This window comes from Salmo trutta, chromosome 5 (genome assembly GCF_901001165.1).
Source record: "Salmo trutta chromosome 5, fSalTru1.1, whole genome shotgun sequence".
NCBI classification, from domain to species: Eukaryota; Metazoa; Chordata; class Actinopteri; order Salmoniformes; family Salmonidae; genus Salmo; species Salmo trutta.
The window spans coordinates 33,734,831-33,747,133 of NC_042961.1; the positions used below are offsets into that span (position 1 = coordinate 33,734,831).

A 12,303-nucleotide genomic window follows, 5' to 3' on the forward strand; every position below is an offset into this window, starting at 1 on the left:
CACACACACACACTGATTCATCCATACCGGACAATGTAGAAATTTCAGTCCATTATTACTAATACTGAATAATGAAATACCTTTTTGGCTTCTGCCTGTTGCTGTCCCTTCTATGAATGGATGTAACACTGATTTCCACCCCTGCCCTTTAGGGGGAGATACTGAAGGGAACTTTGGCCTGAACCCAGGGGGCATACTGAAGGTGAAGAAGGATCTGGATCGTGAGGACATCTCAGTATACTCCATCATCGTCAAGGCCTCCAGCCACAGGAATTGGGTCCCTCCCAGGGATCAGAGGTCAGCCCGGGGCAGAGCCCTTGACCCCAGCCATGACCCCACCCTGCAGGAGATCAGAATCTACCTGGAGGACATCAACGACCAGCCACCGCGCTTCACCAAGCTGGAGTACACTGCAGGTACTGTACATACAACTGGGGTGGGGGTTTGTGTTTCTATGTGCATGTGTGTGAATTGATAATATTGTGCTGCTCTCACTAACCAGTTCTCTCTTTCTCTCTCATCTTCTCTCTTTGTGTCCCCCCCTTCCCCTCTCTCTCTCTCCCTTTAGGTGTGGCAGCTGATGCCAAGGTGGGCTCAGATCTGATCCGGGTACAGGCCATAGACAACGACATAGGGAACAACAGCCTGGTGCTGTACCATGTCCTGTCCGTTCGCTACATTAAACTCCAGTCCAATGACTCTGAGGACATAGGAAATGTCTTCATCATAGGTCAGTCACTGCCTACTGCCTAGCATGACTATTATCTGTGTTTGTGTAGTATCCCTTGTTAATCCTTGATAACCAATGTTGGTATCAATTCCATTTCAATTCAAAATTGAGGCAATTCATTGAATTGAAATAGAATTGCCCCCTACTATACTCATTGATAACTAAGGTTGGGATCAATTCCATTTAAATTAAGGTGAAAATATTGACAGAAATGAAATTGCCCTAAACATGTTGATAAATCTTTCTCCCTTCAAAGTCTCCTTACCATTCCTTTATAACAACGGTTGGGATCAATTTAATTTAAATTCAGATAATGAATTTACTACTGTAAATTGACTGAATTGAAAAGGAATGGGCCTCAACCCCATTGATAAGCATGAATCACAATGGAATTGTCCCTGAACCTTAGGAGAGACAGATGGGATCATCCGTACCTTTGACCTGTTCACGGCCTACGACCCGGGCTACTTCATGGTGGAGGTATTGGCACGGGACCTGGCGGGCCACAGTGACATCGCCATGGTGGACATTTACATCCTGCGGGACGACCAGCGGATGAAGATCATCATCAACGAGATACCCGAGCGGGTTCAACAGTTCCAGGAGGAGTTTATCAACCTGCTATCCAACATCACCAGAGCCATAGTCAACACGGACGATGTGCAGGTAGGTGGGGTTGGGGGATGTGGAGGATGTGTGTGTCTCTGTGCAGGTGTGTGTGTGCATGCATGCTAGTGTATAAAATTACATATGAAATGTGTGTGTCCCACTATCCCCCTTTGTCATCACCTCCTCTGTTTCTGCTCAGTTCCACGTGGACAAGAAAGGCAGAGTGAATTTTGCCCAGACAGACGTGCTCATACATGTGGTCAACAAGCAGACCAACCGCATCCTGGACGTGGAAAAGTCAGTTGCTGCCTGGCAGTATAAATTATTATTATGTTATTACCTATAGAAATGTAATTACTAGAACGGACATTCCCCATATTTAGTGTAGCCATGAATTTTCTGGTCAAATTGCAGTGGTCTGAGGGGGCTTTGTGCCTTCTAGTAATTATATTTCTATGTCATTACATTGTTACTACACTAAAATCATGCTGTATAAGTCTACCCCTCTCTATGCTAAGCCCATTGTCTCTCCTTCCCTGGTCTTGTGATTGACAGGGTGATTCAGATGATTGATGAGAACAAGGACCAGCTGAGGAACCTGTTCAGGAATTACAACATCCTGGACGTCCAGCCTGCCATCAACAGGAGAGCACCTGATGACCTCACAACGCTACAGATGGCCATCATTATCCTAGCTGTGTTGCTCTTCTTGGCAGCCATGTTGTTCATCTTCACGAACTGGTACTATCGCACAGTGTAAGATCTGTAATTGTCAAACATATTATACCAATCCACTTTAACTTATACAATCCAATAATCATACTCATACTAAACCACTCCATTTTACAATATGCTCTTATGTATCAAAGTGTTGATTGTTCTTTCAGTTCATCTCAATTGTCAATTACTTTTTCTTTCAATGGAATTTGTAATGGTGTTAGGAGACAGTACTTTGACTTGGCTATGTAAACATGTTGATCATCTCACCTGTTTGTGTGATGTTCTGTGCTACAGACACAAGAGGAAGCTGAAAGCCATTGTAGCAGGATCCACAGGTGAGAGAGAGAGAGAGAGAGAGAGAGAGAGAGAGAGAGAGAGATTTTATAAAACCTTTATTTTATACTCAAGTGTTAACATAAATAATGACACACTGCCTTTTCAGAAATGTAATTCCTAAAAAAAAAATACAAAAATAACATACTTTTTTATTTTATTTAAAAAAAATTGTACAAAAAAAATACTAAAGAACATATACATTCAAATTATTTAATCAACAAAAAATAGTTTCCCCTCTACAAAACAAAGCGCTCCTTCGTATGCCTACTTCTCAAACAATGGGAGATCTTTTACAGCTGAGAAGAACTCAAAATCCACTTTTATTCTTATTTTCACTAATCCTTTAAAAACACATCTTACATCCTGCCCATATCCCGTTTCTATCTTATGTTTCCTACTCAGAAAAATTGACATCTTAGCTTGTCCCAAAATAAAATTTAACAGTTGACATTTTCTTTTCTGTTGCTTAACATATTGAAACCCCAAAATAAAAACAGTGTTATTGAAAATCTCCCCTACAGCTTTAAACAAAGACTCCAGCATTTTCAAGAGAGGTTTTATCCTCTCACACTCCATAAAACAGTGAAAAATGGTTTCTCTTATATTACAAAAAGGACATCCATCTCCAACATCTGAGTTAATAACAGATACAAAAGCATTAACTGCAATGATGCCATGCAAAACCCTCCATTACATATCACCAGTACTCTTTTGTAACGGTGGCTTGTACAGTGCTCTCCATGCTGGCTTTACCTTGTCATCAATGCCCAATTTTACCCTCCATGGAGTGTCTTTTCTATTTTTCAATGTATCTTTATTTAACACCTTGACACACCCCCTATATAAGTCTTTCCCATTCACCTCATCCAAACCCACCTCTTCCAACCCTCTCAAATCCAGTAATAACGCCTTTCTTTCTGACTGGGATATTTGGTGTAATCCCTAGTCTTGGAAATGAGACGTCTTCATCTTGTACCTTCTTCTTGTGGCTATGAAGCATACCCCACTCTTCTGCTGACAGAGCCTTCCTGCAGCTTTCCAGCAGTTGTCCTACAATCCTTTCCGACCTCACCCCCAAATGTTCAGCCACCCGTCTTCCATCCATTAAGGCGGGCCCAGCCATGGCCATTAACTGTTTTAAGGTGATGATTTTGCCCTTCACCAGAATCTTGGAAAAATGTGGAACAGCTGCAGTTGTGCAATCCAGTCTTGCCCCATACACCAGAGGTTCCTCCAACAGCCAATGCACTGACTCCGCCTTAGTGCGTCTGGACACCTTCATTATGCTCCACACCCTAAGAAGGCCTCTGTAAAACGGAGGTACTCCCTCCCTAGAAATCTGGCTACTATCAACCAAAAATAAAGCTTTCTTTAAACCTAATCCTCCAACCTGCTGTAATACAAGACCTGCCACCCCTCTCCAAACCACATTTTCCGGTCCATAAAGCAACCTTTGAATAAACTGCAACCGGAAAGCAGCAGCCCTACTAGCAAGATGTACAAGACCTTGTCCCCCCTCCTCTTTTGACAAATACAAAACACTTTGTGGAACCCAGTGATATTTATCCCAAAAGAAATCCACAATTATTGCCTGTATCTTAGCCAGAAGGCCAGATGGTGGTTCTAAAACTGACAACCGATGCCACAGTGCAGAGGCAATCACATTATTAACTATAATAGTGCGGCCCCTATATGACATATGAGATAGCAACCAACGCCATCTTCTTATCCTCCCTTCCACCATTTCAACCACCCCAATCCAATTTTTTTCCATAGTCCCCTCATCTCCTAGGTACACTCCAAGGTACTTAAAACCTCCCTTACACCATTCCAGCCCCCCTGGCAAAGCCATGATCCCTCCAGACCATTCTCCAATCTGTAAAGCACAACTCTTTTCCCAATTTACCTTTGCAGAGGATATTCCCCTAAAACGATCAACCATTAGACTCAAACTATCCACCTCCGCTTGATATTTCACTAAAACAACTACATCATCAGCATAGGCTGAGAGACGAATAGGAGGAATATCCCTTGAAAGGTACACCCCTTCAATGCGACTTCTAATGCTATTTAGTAGTGGCTCTATAGCAATGGCATATAACATTCCCGACAAAGAACATCCCTGCCTAATACACTATACACTTTAATTAAAAGGAGCACTCAAACCACCGTTAACTTTCAATACACTTTCAATGTCACCATATATCACCTCTATCATGGCAATAAAACCAGAGCTGAACCCAAACGCCTCCAAAGTGTGCCATAAATATTGATGTTCAACTCGGTCAAATGCCTTTTCCTGATCAATTGAAATTAGAACAGCATCCAACCCAATAGCCCTAGAGACGTCCAAAAAAATCACAAATCAGAGAAATGTTATCCCCTATCTGCCTGCCAGGAACACAGTAGGACTGGTCCGTATGTATGATTTGCCCCATCACCTCCCTCAACCTGTTGGACAAAGCCTTTGACAGGATCTTATAATCAGTGCACAATAAAGCCACCGGCCTCCAGTTCTTCACCTCCCTAGGGTCACCCTTTTTGGGCAGTAGGGTGAGGACAGCCCTTCTGCAGCTTATTGGTAGTAACCCTCCGGTTAAACTATCATTAACTACTGCTAGCCAATCCTCTCCCAACATAGCCCAAAAAGACTTAAAAAAGTCAACGGGAAGCCCATCAATTCCTGGTGCCCTTCCATTTTCCATGCCTTTTAATGCAGTGTATAACTCCTGCAAAGACAATGGTTGCTCTAGTTCAACCTGAGCTTCTGCAGCCACCTGTGGGAGCCCATCAAGGAACTGCTGTGTCACTGTTTTATCCTCTTTGTACTCACACTTGTAGAGCTCAGCATAGAACTCTACTGCCTTCTTTCTAATTTCACTAGGTCTAGTGAGCTCTTGTCCAACAGCTGATTTGAGACAATGAATAATTTTTCTTTGTCCATTCTTTTTCTCTAAACCAAAGAAAAATTTGGATGAGGCATCCATTTCAGAGATTCCCTGAAACTTACTTCTCACCAATGCCCCCTGTGCTCTGATACCCAGCAGGTCTGCCAATGCAGCTTTTTTCCTCTTGAGGGCCTGAGTGTGGCCTCGATCTCCTGTGGTCTCAACCAGCGTCATGAGTACCACTATTTCAGTCTCTAGGGCTTTCATTGATCTGGTGATATCCTTGGTGACATTCCTCGTGTATTGCTTACAGAATTGTTGAATCTGGATTTTCCCTATATCCCACCACTGTTGAAGGGATACAAAACTGGCCTTTTGAGACCTCCACCTCTCCCAGAAAAAACTAAAACATTTCCTGAAGTGAGCATCACTCAATAAAGTTATGTTAAAATGCCAGTATACGCTTTTAGGTTTTACATCGTTAATGAACACCACCTCTGTTATTAAACAATGATCAGAAAATCCCACTGGGGTTATCACACTTGATTTACAGACCTGAGATTGATGCTCAAAACAATAAAACCTATCTAACCTGGCCATAGAGATGGTGTTCTCTCTCACATGCACCCAGGTATACTGCCTTGTGCCTCCATGTTGACTCCGCCAAATATCACACAGTTCATTTGTTACAATGAGACGTTTTAAAAAAGTCCTTGAGGCTATATGAGGTTCTTTGTGATTTCTATCTAAATCACTGACTGTGCAGTTAAAATCCCCAGCAATAAATAAATAATCTTCATTGTTACATTTCTCAATGGTATTTGATAATGTCTCTAAAAAGCATACCCTCTCAACTGCCACCACTGGGGCATATATGTTTATCAGACACATATTGATGTTTTCATACCTTACACTAACTTTTAATAACCTCCCCTCAACTACCTCTTCAACCTCATATGACAAAGGCAAAAACCCTTTTGAGAACAAGATGGCCACACCCCCACTTTTTGAGTTTTTATGACTACACACCACTGTCCCCCCCCACTCCTGTTGCCACATAACTTCATTTTCCAAATTACTATGCGTTTCTTGTAGAAAAATTATGTCACTTCCCTTTCCCCTAATTAACTCGTACACTATGGCTCTTTTTTTAATGTCTCTTGCCCCATTTACGTTTAAAGAAGAAATCTTAAAACTGCTCATGGATAAAAAAAAAATACAGAGGAAGACCCAAAAACCACATCTCTTTACAGAGTTAAAGCTGCGACTGAACTCTTTCATTTTCTTTAGAATTTACATCACTTATCACTCTCGTGACCACTTTCTTGAGGGCTTGTCAAACCTCCCCTTGTTATTTTTGACATCAGAAACTTTGCTGATTCAATAAACAATTCACTTTCAAGGAAAAAATCTGTTACATTATAATCCTGCATATATTTCTTCCCTTTTGTCAACTTCAGAAATTGACGTACCTTCTCAATCCCATACCTCCCTTCCACCCCATTTATCTCACTATTTTGTTGTGACGCGTCAGATGACTCACTCTCGCTATCCTCCCCAGATGAAAACTCCACCATCTCTACAACCTGTTTATCTTCAAGTGATTTATCAATCTCTACCTTCCTCTTGGAATTAGACCCTTCACCACCCCTTACATTCTTCCTCTTACTCCTCGGTACTTTGAAAACAGCTGCTTCCTTTTCCATTATTTCAATCTCCTCTTGACCTCCAATTTCATTTTCCAGCACCACCTCAGCGACGGCAGTCGCAATCTCACCGACTGTTTCCCCTCCCTCTTTGTTCTGATCTACCACAATTGCCCCCGTATCCACACTGCCTTCCTCTCCTACTTTTCCTACCACATCTGCCCACCTTCTCCCTTCCCCTGCACCCTTAGCATGTTCATCCCTTCGCGGTGGTGCGTTAGCTGCACCAGCACTAGAGCTGCTACCGGGCTCTGCGTGCTCATTCTCGGGACAATTACGCACCAAATGCCCCTCTCTTCCACAGCCAAAGCATTTCATTGATTCAGTAGAAGCGTAGAAGACATAATCAAATCCATCAATCTTAAAACTGAATGCTAAATTCAGTTCATCAGTGTCCTTTTTTAAAATCATATGCACTTGTCTCCTATGAGACACGACATGTTTCAGCAACGGAGATTTGCATCCAAAAAGAACCTTCTTTATTGTTGATACAATTTGACCATGACGAGATAACTCTTGCTCCAACACTTCATCTCTAACAAATGGTGGCACGTTAGAAAGTATAACTTTCTTTGCCGGATTCATAAGCGGAAATACCGGTGTCTGTGTCTCCCGCAACACAACACCACTCTCAACTATCTTATTCACCTTTTCAATGGAATCTAAGAATATCACTACAGCGCTATTCATCCTTGAGGCTGATTTGATACTATCATACCCAATGATAGCACCCACTGCCAAGCTACATTCTTCCACTGAACACCCGGCCGCAGCAGGAATCTTTACTCCATGTCGCCGACTAAGTTTTTCAACTCCAAACTTCCGCGAGTGGCCATTGCAACCAGCCCCATCCGCTGGTTGTGCCCTCGCGAAAACCAACCTCAACGATCCCACCACCCCTATACGTGCTTAGTGATATTTAGACAAGATACCCTTAAAACAACTAAACTAATCAACATATATATATATATATGTATACACACCAAAACCCAATAGAGTGAAGATAATAGAGAATATATTCACCTGTCTGTCTTCCAGGAAACCAAGGTCTCATGGACATCCTGGATATGCCCAACACCAATATATACGCATTTGAGGGGTGAGACAATCTAGATTACAGTGTGAATGCATTTTAGAAATCCTTAAAACATTTGAAAACCTACTTTGTTGCACTTCACTCATTTCAATGATATGTCTGTGGTGGCTTATTACTTTTGCAAGCTCACAGATGTGCATGTTGCGCTGATCTTAAATGTCTGACAGTTGTGTATATATTATCTAATTAGACTGGTGAAGTGTTCGCTGTGTGTGGTTATAGCTAAGACTGTGTTGTTGACACAGGGCCAACCCTGCTTGGCTGGACCCGTTCTGTCGGAACCTGGAGCTAGCTGCCCAGGCAGAGCATGAAGAAGACCTGCCAGTGAACCTCAGTGAGATCACTGACCTGTGGAACAGCCCTGCTCGGACTCACGTGAGTACAGCTATCTACGTATGTTCATGTACTTCTATGAGTACAGCGAGTTATCTTTGTTAATAAGTACTGTGCCCAACCATGGGGCTTGTGAATATCCACTATACAGCACTCAGAACACCACACTACACAGTATTGTGCTACTAACACCATAGGGAAGATGAAACCACCATCTGTCTCAGGTTTACATGAGCTCCAATTAGTCATCATGGCTCTGCCCTCCAAGTGACCCACAAGCCGGGATTCAATCAAAGGCACATTGTTGACAAGCGCACTGCACTTGACTTTTAAAGGTAATTTATGCTTGAGCCGACTGCTGCATTTACCGTGAATGCGATCTCCGCAAACATCCTGGAAATTGCCTGCATTGTCGACAGTGCAGTACGCATTTCATTGAATCCCGACCAAAGTCTAGCTCTGGATCTCTTTGTCTCTCCTATCCCCAGTGATGTTCGAAGCCACGCGTTAGTCTTTAACTGAAGTGTGTGTGTGTTTGCATTACACCCTGCAGGGAACGTTTGGCCGCGACCCCCAGGCCAAGCCTGAGGATGACCGCTACCTGAGGGCAGCCATCCAGGAGTACGACAATGTCGCCAAGCTGGGCCAGATCATGAGGGAGGGGCCCATTAAGGTGAGGAACATACACACACACAGGTGTCCTCTCAGGTGGCAGAGTCCACACATTCCTGTTGGGGACTAATATTAAAACATTGTTTTATAGGTTCTGTGCAGCTATCTAAAACATTGGGATGGGTAAATGTGATTTTGATTGACTGTGACTGACCTTAACTGCTGTCCTATCAGGGCTCACTGCTCAGTGGGGTTTTGGACAACTATCTGAGGCTCAAAAAGCTATTTGCAGCCAGACTGGTCACCAAGTCGACCAGCCAATGCGACCAATCGTCAGTCACAGAGGTGGAACGTGAGAAAAAGCAGGTCCGATCCTGCTGATGTGTGCTGTCCTGTTCCCTGCCACTGGAGGGCGCGCTCTCACTACTGTTTCCTCTACTGGCGCTTCCCCATCTCACTGCCTCTCACTTTGTTTGCATGACGTCTGTAGGCCACTGCCAGCCCACTTTACTGCTCGATAGGATGTTGCAACTCACTGCTAGTGCTAACTACCTGCTGTTTTTCTCCTCAGAATTCCTTTCAGGCAAATTTCTGACTGCTGCACTCCTTTTCACAATATTGCATCTGAATGTCAATGTTATTTACTTTGATGAGACAATTGGTGCTAACTGCTTTTGTAAATTTTCTCCTATTCCCTAATCCATTCCTATCCTCCATGCCTGTTCCTTCATTCCTCTCCCAGCTGATCCACAGTGACCTGGATGATGACGAGGATGACCGTGTGGGCATGGGTGACAGCTGGGGCACGCTGCGCTTCAGACACAAGCTCCCCATTGAGATGAGGGGGCCCGACGGCGTCCACAGCAGCACGGGCACACTCCTAACCTCTGACCTCAACAGCCTGCCAGAGGACGACCAGCGGGCACTGAACGTCACCGATGGCGGGCTGTACTCCGAGCGCAACACCTGTACCGAGTCAGCCAAGTCCACACCGCTGTACCGTAACAACAAGGATACTGACACGCTGACCGAGAGCCCGCTGGAGATCACAGAGTTATGACTAGCCGAGGCCTCGCTGGTCTGAGAAGAGCCACGACTGAGTGGTGTCCTACCGCTGTCCCCCTGCCTTCTCCCCTATCCTCTCCTCAAAAACTGAGGGTCAGATACAGCCAGGGGAGATTGGGGAAAGTGGGTAGAGGGCCAGGGGTTGGAGGAGGTGGAGTGTGTGCAGTCTGGGAACTTCAAATGCCAGTGAAGATCTTCATGAGCCATGGATGGCATGTGTGAGGGATCCCTTCAAAGATGGATTTTAATTTGGTTTAATGTCTGATGGTGGACCAAATGCAAAGGCTAAGGGGCTCCTGAGTGGCACAGTGGTCTAAGGCACTGCATCTCAGTGCTAGAGGCGTCACTACAGACACCCTGGTTCGAATCCAGGCTGTATCACAACGAGCCGTGATTGGGAGTCCCATAGGGCAGTGCACAATTGGCCCAGCGTCGTCCGGGTTTGCCCCGGTGTAGACCGTCATTGTAAATGAGAATTTGTACTTAACTGACTTGCCTAGTTAAATAAAGGTAAAATAAAAATAATAAATGTGTCAATCGAAGACCTGGAACATAGAATAGCAGACCAAATTGAAAGACTACTAAGATTTAACATGGTGAAAAAGAATACACTATGGCCAGCTTGTCTGGGACATCTCTTGCAGGACACCATTTGGTCTCCTACAGTCATTCTAAGATCAAGATGGAGAGAGGCCAAGACTGTTGAGATCTGTCCAATAACAGCCTACTGTCAGACAGAAGTAGTGTCCTTCTGGAGTTACGTCCTAGGTTGCACACACTCGCACAAAAAAAAAGCCACAGACCAGCGAACGACCACCAAATGGACTGTTGAAAATAGTTAACATGACATAGAAATGTATTTTTTTTTATTTACTGTAAAAGAGGTAAGGGATGAGCACTTATTGGGTGAGGAAGGGAAGAGGGGATAGATAAGGACATTCTTTGAGTTGAAAGGACTTGAGGTCTGGATATGGTGACTGCAGTGCACTTCTGTTCTATCTCCCGATGAATGGGTTGTCTTGGGTATCCTGAATTTGGAGACCTAACGACACCAACAGACATAGGTCTCCATATTTGACTATAAAAGGACAAAGGACTACAGAAGGACTTGTTTAATGTCATCATTGAGGAGCACAGATGAAGAGGAGGCTTTGTCTGGATATTAGCACAAGAGACCACTTCAGTATGCAGGGGGTTAATAAATAAACCCTCTGCTATAGTGGCCAAGTAGCCTGGTTAAACCTGACTGAACGCTGAGCTCACCACTGTAACATCTGTTTTGCGTGCCAGGCTAGTGGCCCAGTAGAGTAGCTCTAGGACTGGATGAACCAATAATAAAAGAGAACACTCACTTATTTGAAGAGTACACTGATAGACAGAGCCAAAGCGAGCGCATCAATACAGTTCTTCGCTTCAAGTTACATGGGCAATATGGTAATAAAAATTATTGGGATTGAGTAAGAGTGGAACAATGCCTCAGTATGGAACTGGAAGCCTTATCTTCAGGCAAAATTCAATCCATAGCACTGAAGATCTGCGGTATAGCAAGATTGAGCCGATATATGCAGTATTTACTGTGAATGCAGTGTGAGAACTTTGTTTTTAAATTTCAATCGCGCTATACCCCGTATCTTCAGCCCTATGGAATGAATCTAGCCCTTGGGTTGCCAGAAGGGGTAAGGGTGGGAGTATATATATAATAAAAAGAAAAAGAGGGCATGCTGCCCCACAAAAAAAAACGTGACATTGCCACCAGAGTGAGTTCATGGTCAAAATAAGCAGCATTTGTTTTATTTTATTGTAAAGCAAAAAAATAAAAAATGACTCGTACGAAAAAATATTTTGGAAGAAAAAAAATGCTCTTACCAAAATGGGTAGAGACAAAATGGATGTTTGAAATATGTGTACTACATTGTACTTTGGAGACATTTGTCGGTTTTCCTTTTGTATAGCAACCGTTTCCCGACCTGAGTGTTAAGCATTATTTATTTTCATTTGTCATTGTCACCCAGCCCTGAGTTACGTGTTGAGAAATGTTGTGGATGATCTGTGATAAAAAAATAAATATGCAACTGCCTCGGGTCTGTGTGTAGCCAATTCCTCTCACTATTGGAGCACTGAGGAGGAGCTGGTAACTAGTTATACTGTAAAACTACACTATGCTGATCATGTGTCTACTGATTGAGCACACCCACAGACATTAGTTTC

General features: G+C 43.5%; 1 protein-coding gene across 1 annotated transcript in view; it reads left to right on the top strand.

The window, feature by feature from the left end:
- The window catches only part of LOC115194080 (cadherin-23-like), a 752,381-nt gene extending 741,976 nt beyond the window's left edge, over window positions 1-10,405 (top strand). The window contains exons 58-68 of the mRNA XM_029753428.1: window positions 153-416; window positions 569-730; window positions 1,140-1,396; window positions 1,539-1,636; window positions 1,895-2,095; window positions 2,354-2,394; window positions 8,028-8,088; window positions 8,331-8,460; window positions 8,972-9,091; window positions 9,265-9,396; window positions 9,773-10,405. Of these exons, the coding sequence (XP_029609288.1) occupies window positions 153-416; window positions 569-730; window positions 1,140-1,396; window positions 1,539-1,636; window positions 1,895-2,095; window positions 2,354-2,394; window positions 8,028-8,088; window positions 8,331-8,460; window positions 8,972-9,091; window positions 9,265-9,396; window positions 9,773-10,090 (1,784 nt within the window). The 3' untranslated portion in view covers window positions 10,091-10,405. The remainder of the gene's footprint in view (window positions 1-152; window positions 417-568; window positions 731-1,139; window positions 1,397-1,538; window positions 1,637-1,894; window positions 2,096-2,353; window positions 2,395-8,027; window positions 8,089-8,330; window positions 8,461-8,971; window positions 9,092-9,264; window positions 9,397-9,772) is intronic.
- Window positions 10,406-12,303: the final 1,898 nt, after the last annotated feature.